The sequence below is a fragment of the Scomber scombrus genome, chromosome 4 (genome assembly GCF_963691925.1).
Source record: "Scomber scombrus chromosome 4, fScoSco1.1, whole genome shotgun sequence".
NCBI classification, from domain to species: domain Eukaryota; kingdom Metazoa; phylum Chordata; class Actinopteri; order Scombriformes; family Scombridae; genus Scomber; species Scomber scombrus.
In genome coordinates this window covers 12,252,175-12,266,367 of record NC_084973.1, presented here as the reverse complement: position 1 = coordinate 12,266,367, position 14,193 = coordinate 12,252,175, and the positions used below count along the sequence as shown (strand labels likewise).

The 14,193-nt window shown below is 38.6% G+C and overlaps 1 protein-coding gene across 1 annotated transcript in view; it reads right to left on the bottom strand.

Moving 5' to 3' along the window:
* Window positions 1-10,669: 10,669 nt before the first annotated feature.
* The window catches only part of LOC133978476 (GDNF family receptor alpha-2-like), a 49,207-nt gene continuing 45,683 nt past the window's right edge, over window positions 10,670-14,193 (bottom strand). The window contains exon 8 of the mRNA XM_062416723.1: window positions 10,670-11,912. Coding sequence (XP_062272707.1) covers window positions 11,778-11,912 — 135 coding nt within the window. The 3' untranslated portion in view covers window positions 10,670-11,777. The remainder of the gene's footprint in view (window positions 11,913-14,193) is intronic.

The window sequence follows — 14,193 nt, the reverse complement described above, 5'->3', positions numbered from 1 at the left end:
TAGTCAGTCCCTCCATATGAGTTTTGAGTGATAACTTTTCATCTAACCAGATACCGAGGTACTTATATTATGGGACTTTTTTCATTTGAGCCACAGATATTGCACTAATAGTAATACTTTGTGGATTTGAGATTTGGTAAAGAGCATGTAATCAGTCTTATCTGGTTTTAGTGAAAGCTTAAGTTTAATCAGGGTCCTTTGGATAACCAAAAAAATCTGTCTTTAAATGATACAATGGTTTGCCAAGAAAGGGCCCCAATGAGTAAATTACTGTGCCATCAGTATAACAATGAATAGAGCTAACAAATGAGCTCAGGTCATTTATGTACAATGTGAACAGAATAGTTTGAATTTGTGTCAAAACCAATTTATCTAATTTTATCCAAAAGAAGAGTATGATCCACTGTGTCAGATGCTTTGGATAAATCAATGAACAGTGTAATATAGCACTCCCTCTTATCCAGAGAACAGATTATATCATTTACTAGCTTATGTGCTGCTGTCAAAGTGCCATGCCCAGGTCTGAAACCAGACAGATACGTAAGCATTTAAGGTACAATGCTGAGATAGAAAATGACGCAGTTGATTATTGATAACCTTTTCTAAGACTTTTGTTAACCGTGACAGTGGTTGATTGAGTGAGGTTGGGCAGTTGTTATTTGGATCACTAGAGTCACCACCTTTATGCAGAGGCAGTACATGGACTACTTTCCATACTTTAGAAATATGTGCAGCCAATAATAAGAGTCTGCTATTCAAAAGCCATGCTTCAATAGCCTCTTTTGAGGCCAGGGCATCAAAAACCTCCTTAACAGAAAACTGTCTCAGGAAAATCTTTCCCCAAAAGGGGTATAGTGATTACAACTGAGCCCATCTTCAATTGAAGCAATTGTAGATAGATTTGGATTTTCAAACAGGTGACCAGAAGAAATAAAATGACTATTAAAAATATCACAGACTTCTTTCTCTGAGAAAATGACAAAGTCTAGAGAAAGGTGCTTGAGTATGTAGCAATCATGACCATGATTTAGCAACTTAATTGTGTTCCAGAATTTTGCTGAATTACCACTACAATCAGGAGGTATCGACAAAATTACTTCACTGAACATTTACAATTGCCTTGATACATTTGTTTCTCAACTGTCTGAAGATCTGCCAATCCATAGAGCAATTTGAGCATCCCACTTTTGCCCATGCTAAATCCCTTAATCTTAATATCTCTGAGATTTCAGGTGTGAACCAAGGATTTGATCTGATTCTTTTACACTGTATTTCTTAAAGGGTGCTTATTACTAAGGAACATCTGTGAAATGGCTAAGGGCTAATTCAGGGTCAGGAATAGCATGTAACCTTGTGCTATTACTGAGAAATAAATCATGAAGAAAAGCCTGCTCAACAAAACAAAAGCTTTTTTCGTCAAAATCTCAAATGCAGAAAATTGGAAAATGATCACTTGAGTCTGGTGCAAACACACCAGTGGCTGTGATTTTATGTGGTTTGTTCATTAGGATTATATCTGTCATGGTCAACTTTCCTGGATTTCTGGTGTCTGGCCAAATAGGTGAAGAAATTAGTTGAGTTAAATTTAATTCAATACAATGATTTATTAGGCACTCAGAGATAGAAGGTAATCAGTCAAGATTAAGGTCACCCATGAGCAAAACTTCAAAACCCTCATACTCAACCCGTTATCCCCATATTATTATTAGGATTTAGAGAGAAATGTAATGCTAGTAATTCAAATTATTTTGACAGACACACAGAGCATAACAGGGAGACAGCATGTAAAATTACTTTGTAATATCCGGTTCATTTGCAAGAATCTCAATGGCTTTAGTCTCTATATTGCAGACAGTGGCACATGATAGAACATGTTAATGCAGACTTTGTTCTGACATTCCTAATGATGACCTATGACCAGAGTTGTGACCTGACGTGGGTATTGTCATGTGGACATGGAGCTGGTCATTCTGGAGGCAGAGAGCAGTGTGTAGTTGCCAGTTTAGGGACTTGCCGTGGGCTATAGGTTGACAGCTGACAGGTGTTGCTTCAGCTTCCCCAACACCTCAAACCTTTAACCAGCTGGATAGACTCCTGCGCTGGAGTAGTTCCTACCTGATTTCTTGTGACCCCAGACGACAATCCAGAGTTCTGGGCCAGGGGTCCTCCTCATGGACAGACCAGTTGCAGCTCTGTGGTTACAGAAGGACAGAGTCAGGGAAGTTTGGTGTTGTTGTCAGGAATGCAGGAGGATTTCTTGCCTTAGCTGAAGGCATCCAGACCAGTCAGGAGTAGTGAGTCGTGGTATTGATATAATATAACTGCAGGGTTAGTTGTAGCAAGCCTGCTGTCAAATTGGCCAAAAAAAGGAGCGGGATCTCTCTGTGTTGTCTGAGTTGGTTGGTGGAGGAACAACTGCTCAAGCAAACCTGATAGCCAATATACACATAAGAGTCGATAAAAATCAATTAAAAGTTAAACAATCAGTTAAACAATCAAACAATCATAGACAACACGTTAGAAACTAAAAAGTGCAAAATAAGTGGCACCAATCAAGCAGTAACAGACTACATATCACAAATCTTTATAGGCCTAAGTTTAATGTAAGATTCAGATTTCATGCTAGTAATAAATTATTGCATCAGACCATTACTTCTATTGTATTCTATTCACATACAGGATACTTCCCCAATCTCCCACAATAATGCCATTTCCCACAAGTATTGTTGCATGCTGCCTGCAGCCAGCACTGATACTAACTTTGGTTCTAGTTTTCCACTCCTCCCTTTTTGTTTGGGGGCCATGACCATTATGTTTGCCTTTTGCCTTTTTCCCTTTGTACAAAAATATGTTTTCAGAAAAAACAAACAAAATTTCTCTCCTGATTCAATTGCTGCCATTCTTCTGAGAATGAAAAACAGTATTAAAATACAGTAAAAATGCACTGTTGACAGACCAGTCCAGGGAGGGTAAACAACAGCTACAGTGGCGAACAACAATATAATCCCCTACACGCAGGAATCCATACAGTGCTGTGTATATACTCTATGTGCCCTCCACAGGACGGCTGTGGCTGTGCAATAAAGGCCAGACTACAGCTGTGTGAGAGACAGAGATCTCATCACCAAATCCAATAAGACGAGTAGAATTTCATTACAGATGTTCAGCTTGAATAGGACGGCTCCATCAATAACCACCCTACATGTGAGAGGCAGAGGGGTGAGCATGACACAGTCAAAGCCGTACAGCCATGGCAGAATCCCTATCAGATTGTTTCACAGTTCCACTAGCTTGGGTCCTCTTCTCCCTCCTTCCCGTATTTTCTCCAACGCCTCTTTATTCTTGCTGATGCCTCTTTCTCTCTCTGTTCCCCCCTCTCTCTTCCACCTTCACTTTTTTTTCTTGACAATAGAAATGTCCAGTCTTTCTTCAATGGAGCAAGGAATTACATCTCAAGTGGTCTGGTTCAATACTGCTGTCCACTCTTCTTGCCAGACAACCAAGATGTTTGCTTTAAAAAAAAATATGGCCCTTGTTTTGATTTCCAATTACAGTCCCCCTTCCTATCTCAGTGTTTCTCTCCTCTTCACTGAGACAATTTTCACTTGTCTAACAGCATGTCAGAATCAACACTGTTTCTCATGTACAGTAGCAACTATAGAGACAGTTTAACAGTTAATTAAAAGTAGGATACTACGATTCAATGGAAAAAGAGACTTTTTCTAATTAGTCCTTTCAAAAAATGTATGCATGTTTTCTGCTCTTGTCCTGTGTATTAATGTTAAAGAACATACAGCCCTCATTGACTCCTTTTCTTTTGACATCTATGCAGAATTGTGTCATTACTCACTCCTGAAACAAGCATGGGCAATGCACTAACAAATCGCTGAGAATTTTGTAACAGAATTTTGCTAAAGCTCACTTACAATTACATTTGAAAAAAATCAGCCCTCAAATCCAGACTTCACCAGATGAAAAGGTACTTTTCATTATATCATCATATTTTCTTATATAATGAATGACTATTTATCAGACTCAAATTAAAACCTTCCTCAGGAATGACATGGACAACTGAATCAGAAGTGTGGATTAGACATGTACATTATCATTATACAAGGTTTTCAGGCTTTTTGTTATATAAAATATAAAAACCGGGAAATAGTTCCACCACAAATGTGTCATTTATATTGATCAAATTTGTCTTATCATGCAGGAAATCCACTGGAAAGGCAGACATATTTGTGTACAGCCACTGCTTTGGTTGCATGAACGCAGGCTACTGAAGTTCACATTTTTCAATTACCTCTCTCTGCCATCTGGAACCGTTACCCCTTGGTTACTGCTTGGGCCAACCTTTTTTTTGTTTAATGTATGTTTGGGAGAAAAAAACACTTAAAGGAAGCATGTGCTGAAATTTCAAAATGCATTATAACATTTTTAATAAGCAAGTATACATTTAAATACACCTGTAGCATCATCTTGAATTACAGTGTGAGAAAATCATCACATGTTGCATGATGAACAACTATCCTATTTAGCTTTAAGTTAGAGGTATTATTATTCATTCCCCTACAGTAAATAATAAGGAAAACAATATGACGACTTTAGAGAAAAGAAAGTGGTAGCTTCTGATCGTCCAAGTAAGCCAAAAATAAAAATAAGAATAATAAATCCTCAGCCTAACAGCCTAAATTAGCAGTCCACCCAGAGATTCACCAGTGTTGCATTTGTCTTTCTCTACAACTTTAATTCCTTACAACTGCCATTAATATCTCACAGCAAATCATTCCACCAGAAGGGGATTCTCACATTATAATAAAATATTAACACCTTTAGCAGAACAAATAAAAGAAAATAATTTGGTGTACTGTTAGTGACAGAATCATCTGAACATTGTTCGCTGGCATTATAGTAATAGTTAATCTCACAAGGTATACACTACGCACGACAATGTGAACCCTCCATCACTTTGAGTTTGTTTGTTGCTTTCTTTTCTCATTTTCTTTCTCGCGATTTATGTTATTATATTCAGAGCGCATTACTGTACATTGGTAAGGATGCACGCTGTGGCTGGAATTTTTCTGCCCAAGCAGGCATCGAAAGAACTATTATTCTCAGCCCATATAGCAGCGGTTTAGAAAGCCATTAGTGCATGCCATATTTATCAAGAATGAACACATCCAGGCTGTGTATCAAACTCGATAAACAGGAGTTTATATCAAACATCCAGTTCTGTCAGCCATGAAAGTGATGTATTTTCAAGCACATCTGTATCTATTACTAAAAATATTTTACTCTGGGATTCTTTTTAGCTGTTTGCGGGCAGTCTACTATACTTTTCTCCTGTATGATGACATGAGCCTCATTAACAGCTCATTACAAGCTTTTACATCAGTTCCTGTGGTAATCTCCGAACAATGACGTTGATACACACTGTGAACTTACCATAGCAGATCACATATTTCTCAGACAAAACTCATCGGCACCTTACCTAAGAAAGGGTAAACGATTCAGTTGCATCAGCTGCAAACTGCTGGACAAGAAGAAAAAGAAGTAGAAGAAGAAGCAGAAGAAGAAGTAGAAGAAGGAAAAGTAGAGGAAGAAGAAGAAGAGGAAGAAGAAAACCCAACAAAAACAGGTGGGTGAGCACAGAATAGAATGATGGGACGGCAACTGGAGCCGTCTGTGATTGGAGCATTCCTAGCCCCAGTAAACCTTTCTTCTCTCACCGCCATGTGCAGAGTGTTGATAAGAGACATCATCCCACTGAGTCATTAATCAACTGTGAAATGTACAGCTACCTGCCGCTTTCTTATTCCCGTGCCCCCAAAACCCCTCCGCTACCTGCATCCTCTGCTTCTCCTCTTCTACCCCGTCTGTAAAGAGAAGAAACAAACTGGACTCCACAAGGATTCCTTTTGAGGGAAAAAAAGGAAAATTGCTCTCCCAGCAAATTCCCTGTTTCAAGTTTTTTTCACCCTTTCCCAATCATATCCACACACACACAGCCTCGTGTACACATGCATTCACACAGAGACAAGCGTGAACACTCAGCTGGTGTTTAAACACAGGAATGCAAGGACACGGGGACAAAAGCAGCAACCACAACTGTGCAACTGGTTTCCTCTTTAAAGTTGTGCAGGAGAGCACTTGCTTACACTTACACACAGACGTATGTCCTATGCATTTCTAGCTCAATAGCTTAAATTATGCTCATGCAGACAGATGACTATATCATATTGGCATTACATCAAACATTCAAACCCAGCTGCCACAGTTCACTTTTTTTCACCCATAAAAGCACTTTACTCTGCCTCTTTTCAAGCTGTCCCACCACTGTGCTCCAGCATCGACTATATCTGCGAAAAAACCTCTGATACATTTCTAAATTGTGCTTTGTGTTGTGTAGGTCTCCTGCATATACATTCTCTTAAGCTGTGTAAGAACTGCTGATCTGCTGTCTTTTCCATCCCAAACTCAGACCAACTCCTTTGAGGGGGGAATTAAAAGAGGGGAGTTTTGAATTTTGATCAGTTTATTTGCATTTTCTACATGTCAAAACCCTTAATTTATCTGCCAGTTTTGATGGCCGTTATGGGAGGCACTTGCAGTGCGTCATCATTTTTTCTGAAAAGTAAGCAAAAAACTGACCAAATCAAAGTTTGATTAATAGTCATGGAGGTGTAGACAGCATTGTTCTGTGGACAGCTGTGTAAACAGGAGGCTCAAAGAGCTTTCGGCTGTAAATTATCTGATTGAGCAGACTGTAAAATATACAGAGCAGGGCAGAAGTTCACTTTCATGTTGTATTTATGTAACAGAATATACTGCTAACAGATAAATGCAGTCATTTACATTTATGGCATACTGTGGAGGCGTGACTAACTGAAGGAAAACTCTTTTTTTGGTTCTACTCAAAGGGTGAAAGCCAAAAAACATTTTTATGTTGTCAGAAGGGTTGAACATGACGTGTCAGTCTTTGACTTCTTACAGTACATAACCCAGAAACATCACCAGATTCTTGTTATCATTCAGGTACAAATGCTGCAGTCTGTTAGCATTTTGCCTTGCCCAAGTAAAAATCATGCGGCAGACTCATGAGCTCTAAATAATTCAGGCACAATGTAAAATATATAGAGGTGTAAGCAACTGCAGTTAAAGAAAGGCCCAGGTATCAAACTGGCCAAACACATCTCACCATAGTATGCTCAGATATGTGTGTTAAGGGAAAAATCTTGAGCATCGGGCTGTGTCTGTGATGGGATCTGCACTACATTATGGCTGTAATGCATTATGGACCACTGTGGCTGTTCCTGCTGGTGAAGTGGCAGCTCTGCTTCATCCTTGATGGATTTCTCCCTGTGAAAATTGTTAAATGTTGATGTAAGTTAAGAAGCTTTTGCTCTTTGATTCTCAAACACTGAGCTTGACTTTTACTGTCAATGTTTTAGATATGTTTTAGATAGATTTGTTTAAATCAAACTGTTTTGACACATCATGCTTGCAATATTTTCCTTTTTTTTCTACTAAAAGATCCATAGCTCTAAATCACATATTTTATATCTTAAAAGTAATTTAGAGGAGTGTGTAAACTTTTACTGAGGTACATTATAATTCAAAGGGAAAGCAGTGTTGCCTGACACAATATCTCATAAAAAAGAGAGGGATGCTTGAGATGGATGCAGGTTGTTGAATTACTTCTGACAGCACACGCAAATTACTAATGTGTTTGGTTACGTTATCGACGTTATCAAGTTACGTTTTTAAAGACACAGTCTGAAACTGCGATTGATGTTACAAATGTGATTATTAGATGAGACTGCTGAAAAATGCCTAAAGTGGAACTGTCTGCTCTTTCTTTTTATACAGTATACATTCACCATATCTTTTGACATCTAAAACGTTAACAAGAGCGAGCCAAAACATCAAACACAGTGTCATTGTTCAGATGTGTTGATTGTGGAACTCACGGTTAAAAATACGATTTGGAGTGTTAGACATTTCAGATTCTCAGAAGCACAGAGCAGTAAACTCACCAGTTTAGGAAATCATTGTAATTTCTACCAGACCTGACCACACTGTATAGGCTGAAACCACTGTTAACTATAACATATTGAGCACAGTTTAATTTTATATCGGTTCCAGTGACAGATTGTAAACCTTGTTTCTGAATCTGCCAGTAACATAAAGCTGTTTGATTCAGTAGCATGCATTTATGTGGCAGAACACTATACTTGATGTGTCGCCTGAAGACATAAACATTTTGGTGGAAACACTGATTGCACGTCGACACTCAACATGCTTTCACTGCAAGGAAGGGAAAAAATTATGCAAGCATAAACATAAAAAAATACATTTTTCATTTGCAAAAATGCCAGTGAAAGTTTGGATATTCTCTAAGCACATGTTATTTTCACATTTAGAAAAGAATAGCAATTCATCGAGGTACAAATAATATTTTTAGTATATATTTATACCCTAAGAATACTAGTGAATGAATATAGTTATTTATTGTCCAAGTTAATTAACATAAATGATTCTGTCCAATATTGATCGCAATACTGTAAATGTATTGCTATTCAAAATATTTTGCAAATAAATGTGCAGTCAAATGTTACAATATTACATGTTATACTGAATGACTGCACAATCATTCAGTCCACTGAATACACTGATTTGCTGAAGTAACCAGATCCTATATTTCAAATTAGTCTTGATGCTTTCCAGTTCCAATGATACAAGTCTGTTTTACATCCTATTCTCAAATGTACGTTGAAAAAGTTATTGGCTGCTGTAATCATTCATCTTTTCCACACTGGTGAGATCCCTTCCTAATGCTACTCAAAGATGGCAGACAAAGCTGACAGTCCTTGTTCTGTGCAAAAATCAAGTGAGTGCTTTCCAAAGCCTAGTCCTTTGAGTATGAAATCCCCTTTCTATGTTTCCCCTGACTGCATTTATGTGCTGAGCTGCAGTGGAAAGAAAGTTCCAAAAGGAGGGAATCATTTCAGAAGATACCCACTTGATTCAGCCACCACAGACTGCTGAAGTTTCTGCTGGTATTAACTTCAGCTGGTATAAGAAAAGGAACAAAGACTGTGTTTTGTCCTCCATCTGTTACAGATATAGGCCTTTGAGTTTTGTCCCATGATCAGAATCTCTCCTTTAAGACGTCAGTTTGACCAAAGTCAGTATGAAACTCCTTTACTGAAAAGACCATATTAACCTAAAGGAATAGTTCATAATTTGGGGAGATATCCTTTTTTACTTTCTTGCTGAGAGTTAGGCAAGAAGATTCATACCACTCTCATGTTTTTATGCTAAATATTAGGCTAGATAATGTTAGATATCTTTACCATTATTGTACAAGTACAATAAAATGAAGTTTGAAACTCTCATACACAATGCAGTTAAAGGACAGTCAGTAAAGACTATGGGACACTATTCAGAGACGCAACAGTAAGGTTACTGACCAGTATACACAATCTGACTAAAAGCAAGCAAGCTCTGGTCAGCAGCTGGGTGGTTCACCTTGATTAGATGTTGATTTATAGGTGAAATATGGAAAACAGAACCTTCTGTATAACCCAAGCTTGTCATTTAAGCTTTGTACAGAGCTAGGCTAGCTGTTTCCAGTCTTACTGCTAAGCTACGGCTAACCAGCTGCTACCATTCGTTTCATATTCAACATGCAGCAACCTTGTGTCCTCAAAATTACATTTACACTAAATTGTTTTCCAAATTACATTGCGTTAGCAAATGTAACCGCTGCCTGGATTATGTTCACAGGCACTGTTTTTTCAAATGAATAAAGCGCTACATTTATATATCGCTGTGAAGTTGGGGGGAGGTGGTCAGGGAGTTTACAACATGCAGGAATCTGACACCAGAGACTAGAGTTTGAGTCCTGCATGATGTCAGGTTTAGGCAACAAAAGCACTTTGGTTAAGGTTGATGTAAGATTGTCATTTCATTAAAATATTAAGTCTTTTTCTGTATTAAACTAAGACCATGATCTTTCTCTAACTTTAACCAAGTGCTGCCAGTGACTTAACATAAACACAGACATCTGATAATGATGTTGTATATGCTCGTGCGTACTGTATTGCAAAATTGGATCTTTAGGTGGGGGAAAAAAGGACAACGTTGTAATTTCGTCAGCATTATGTTTCCAACAAAATGTATTTGTTGTTGCAATGTCGTAGTATGTGAATGAAATTTCGAGAAGACAGAGTTGGTACAGATACGAGGCGTCTCAATCCTCTCTTCTAACTGTTTGCAAAAAAGTGAATAAGCATCTTTTCCACAATGTCATCTTAAATTACATTGTTTTTCAGTCAATAGATATGATCCAGAACTGTGTGTATTTGCGTTAAGGAAATGTTTGAATTCCTAAAATATGGGACATTTAATATATTCCTTAAAATGAGAAACAACAGAGTTAAAACATGTCCTGGTTGGGTCACAAGCACTTGCCCTTATTCTCAAAAACCCTGCAGTTAATTACACTATGCATCATAACCTCTGCTCTCTGAAGGGGCCGAACGAACCCCCTCACTAGCAATTTCAGCCGCTCCTTATAAGCTCCATTTCTCCTGGATGTAAACACAGATGCACACACGCTGTAATAATTGTCAACACACACAGTGAACACAGTATGATACTCACACACAGGTAATGACTTTCCAAGCAGCTAGAGCTTGTTTAATCTCATCCCTGTATACATTCGTTGTCATCAAACCTTTATAGACAAATATAAACGCAGATAATGAAGGCCTTCCATTAGTACCAAATCTTTTTTCATACTCAATACAGCAATCATCATAAGTTTGGAGTAATGTCCATTCAAGGTACTGTAGATATCATTAGGTTGAATGAAAGAAAAGTGATGTTTATATACATAGAGACAGAATATACACATGTGCAGGTGGATGTATGGCGCACACCTACAGTCATTAACAACAACATCTCAAATCACCAAAGAATCATTAACTTGCATCATCGCCGTCTTCAATTAATTTTGCTGTCTGCCAAAAAAGTATACTGTAGCACCCAAATGAAAGAGCTGTACGGTAGATTGATTATGGTCACAGATACTATACCAACACTTAGAACACTGAGTAGGCTTTACAGTTTAGAGTTTACACTAGTGTTGAAGAGACAGAATGTAATCATCCCCCATCCCCGCCCCTAAATTTGTGGTCTCTTCATCCAAGAGAAGATTAAGTCAAGAATCAATTCAAGACAAAAAAAAAAGTGTGACTGATATCAGAAATATGTCTCTCTCTCTCTCTCTCTCTCCTTTTTCGCTCTCACTCTACCCCATTTACCTCTTGCTCGTTTCTTTTCCCTCTGAAACAATTTCTTTTTATGTCAATCCTGTCTTCTTTTAATTATGTTGTTCATTCCCTGTCACCCTCCTTTTGGTGCGAAAAGTATAGAAACCCTCCAGGTTTTTTGTGTCTCAGTCAGAGGGAGAATCATTCCCAAAGAATGGCCTTCGTGGCATCTCACAACAAGGGTCTTTTTTTAAAGCCATGTGCTCCATCACAGTTGTGATCCGTCCTAAAATTACATTAAATGAACAACAAATTCACAGTTGTAACATTTAAATATTTTCCGCCTCTTTCCTCCTTTTGTTTTTCCTCTTTCATAAATGCCATTTATGTCAACTGCCCAGAGATTCAGCCTTCTTAATATCAGTCTCAGAAATAACACCTTCTGCTTTTGGGATCAGCTTGTGGGTGGATGACCTCTTTTTTCTCCTCCTGGCGCTTCTATAAGGCATGCTGAGCCAGGACCAGAGCCAAAGCCAGGCCGGGAAGCAGAGCCCAGACGTTGGCACACAGACAGGCGGAGTGATCCTCTGGCAGGCCCTGGGGTTTGTTTGAGCCACCACTCGGTTCACGATACTGGGCAGATAGAGGGACACACAGAGGGAGAGAGATGTGTAAAGGTTAGACATGACTAAGACACTTGTGCTTCTTTCCTGTTCTGGCATTTGATGAGACAGAGGGGGGGGGGGGGGGGGGGGGGGGGGGGGGGGGGGGGGGGGGGAGACAGGAGGGAGGTGAGACAGGATAGGGTCAGAGCTGAGGAGAAGAAGAGAGAACATGAGTCAGAAAGTCAGAGCAAGAGAAAGAAATGACATGTATCCATGGCAGACCCACTTTGGCACAAACATTCAAGTGTTTGATCCACCAAATGTTTTGATATGTGAAGTATAGTTCAACCCCCTGCTGCTTAGTATGTTCTCTGCTTCTTAAACAAGTTGGCAACAAAGGAAAGCTTCTTGCAAGGACTTTTTTCTTAAAGTCTTTTAGGTTGCGCCAGCAAGTCTCTAAACTGTTTTTAAAGCTATCATTACAGACTTTATTTACAAGAAAAACATGCTACGAAGCCAAACACATAACTACTGTAGCCAGCAGTGGCTGTGGATTTCTTTAAATATTTCACTAGGCACAAATTACAGCAAGTAAAGCCCAACACAGTTGCAAGACCCCCTGTATCCAATTTGACTTTGCCCAAAATATTATATTGGTTATTTTTATGCACAGGAGAAAATCAACTTGTACAATGTGTATACTGAAACAAAATACAGTTTACTACAATATTCACATTAAAGCAGAGAGCAGTAGGAACACATCAGTCCAGATATTAAACTCTATGGCCTCCAGAGTTGCACTGTTATATCCACACTACAATGGCCTTATTATGTGCTATTCCATAAAATTGTTAGCATTTTGAATACTTTTTCAATTTTCTTGGATTCCCGTAACACAAAGCATAACCATTTGCCTCCAAGTTAAAGTAGTCTCGCTCAATTTGCAGAGGTATCATTTTCAGTCCAGCACAGCAATACAGAAACACATCATAAGGAACATGAAACATTTTCTTCTCCTCCTCCTCCACCATCGCCTCAACTCATCTTCACCAATGTAACCTTTGCAGAGATTGCACTTCAGCCCATTTCCCTGTACATAGAAAAAAAAACATCTACTCAGATGTTATCTATCAGTACCTCATCTTCCAACAGAACAAGGCAACACAAAAACAAAAAAATAAATAATGAAACTAGGAAATAGTGTGGAATTATATTAACAGGTCAGGTATTTTTGTTTTCATGGAAAGGGAGAGAAGGAGGAAGGGGCGAGGGAGATGGAGAAAAAAGGTGTATCCAACAGACTCACAGAGTCAGTCTATAAAGAAATGGTTAAATGACAGTTGCCAAAAAAGGGGAAAAAAGCTATGGGTAGCTTGACAATGCACCAAACACATCCGCAACTAAAAGCCAATTAATTAGCAGGGGCAGTGATGTGTGGCAGCAGCCTGTTGACATGAGTCCAGATATCTGGCTGCAGCCAATATCCACACATACACTCAGGCTTTTGAGAAGGCACACACACATGCACACATAAACACATGGCAAAAAAACACAAACACACACATACATATGCATACACCGTGACAGAGTACAGACAATGTCAAAAAATGCATTTGTTTACTCATGCTTTTCATGCTCAAAGTTCCACACAAGTGTTTATTAAAACAGTTGATAAGCATCACACTCGTCATTGAACAGGTAACTACATGTTGACAGTGGCTGTTTTCGATCTGCACATTGTCAGATTTACAGTGCAATAGAGCCACATTTCCCAAGGCTAGTTATTGAGTAACCCTGAGTTATGCAGTTTCTGTCCACGATCAATTCAATTCAATTGTGCTGAAAACAACCACATGACAGTGTAACATGGGAACACAGGCAACACCAACTTCTCATCAACCATTGGGGAGATGGAGGACAGATTTTTGCATGGATAAATTGGTTTATATTGCATCTTAAATCAAATGTCATATGCAATAAAAATGGACTGTTCAATTTAAATTCTTCTTCTTAATTCTTATTTAAAGAATATGTTAAACGAGGATATTTAAATTCAAATCGGGATTACAATTATAAGACACACAAAAATCCATTTTATCTGTGAGACCCACACCGACTCCAGTAATATGGCAAGACATCACTGCGAGATTATTATTTTCTTCATCAAACTCCACATTTCCACATTAGTATATGGGAAACCAATTGTTTTTTTCTGTATATAAACAAAGCAGCGCCTGTGATGGCTACTCCTCTGACTTGCAATGTTCAAACAACCAAACTTCAGCCCACATGTTAACTCACTGAGCATT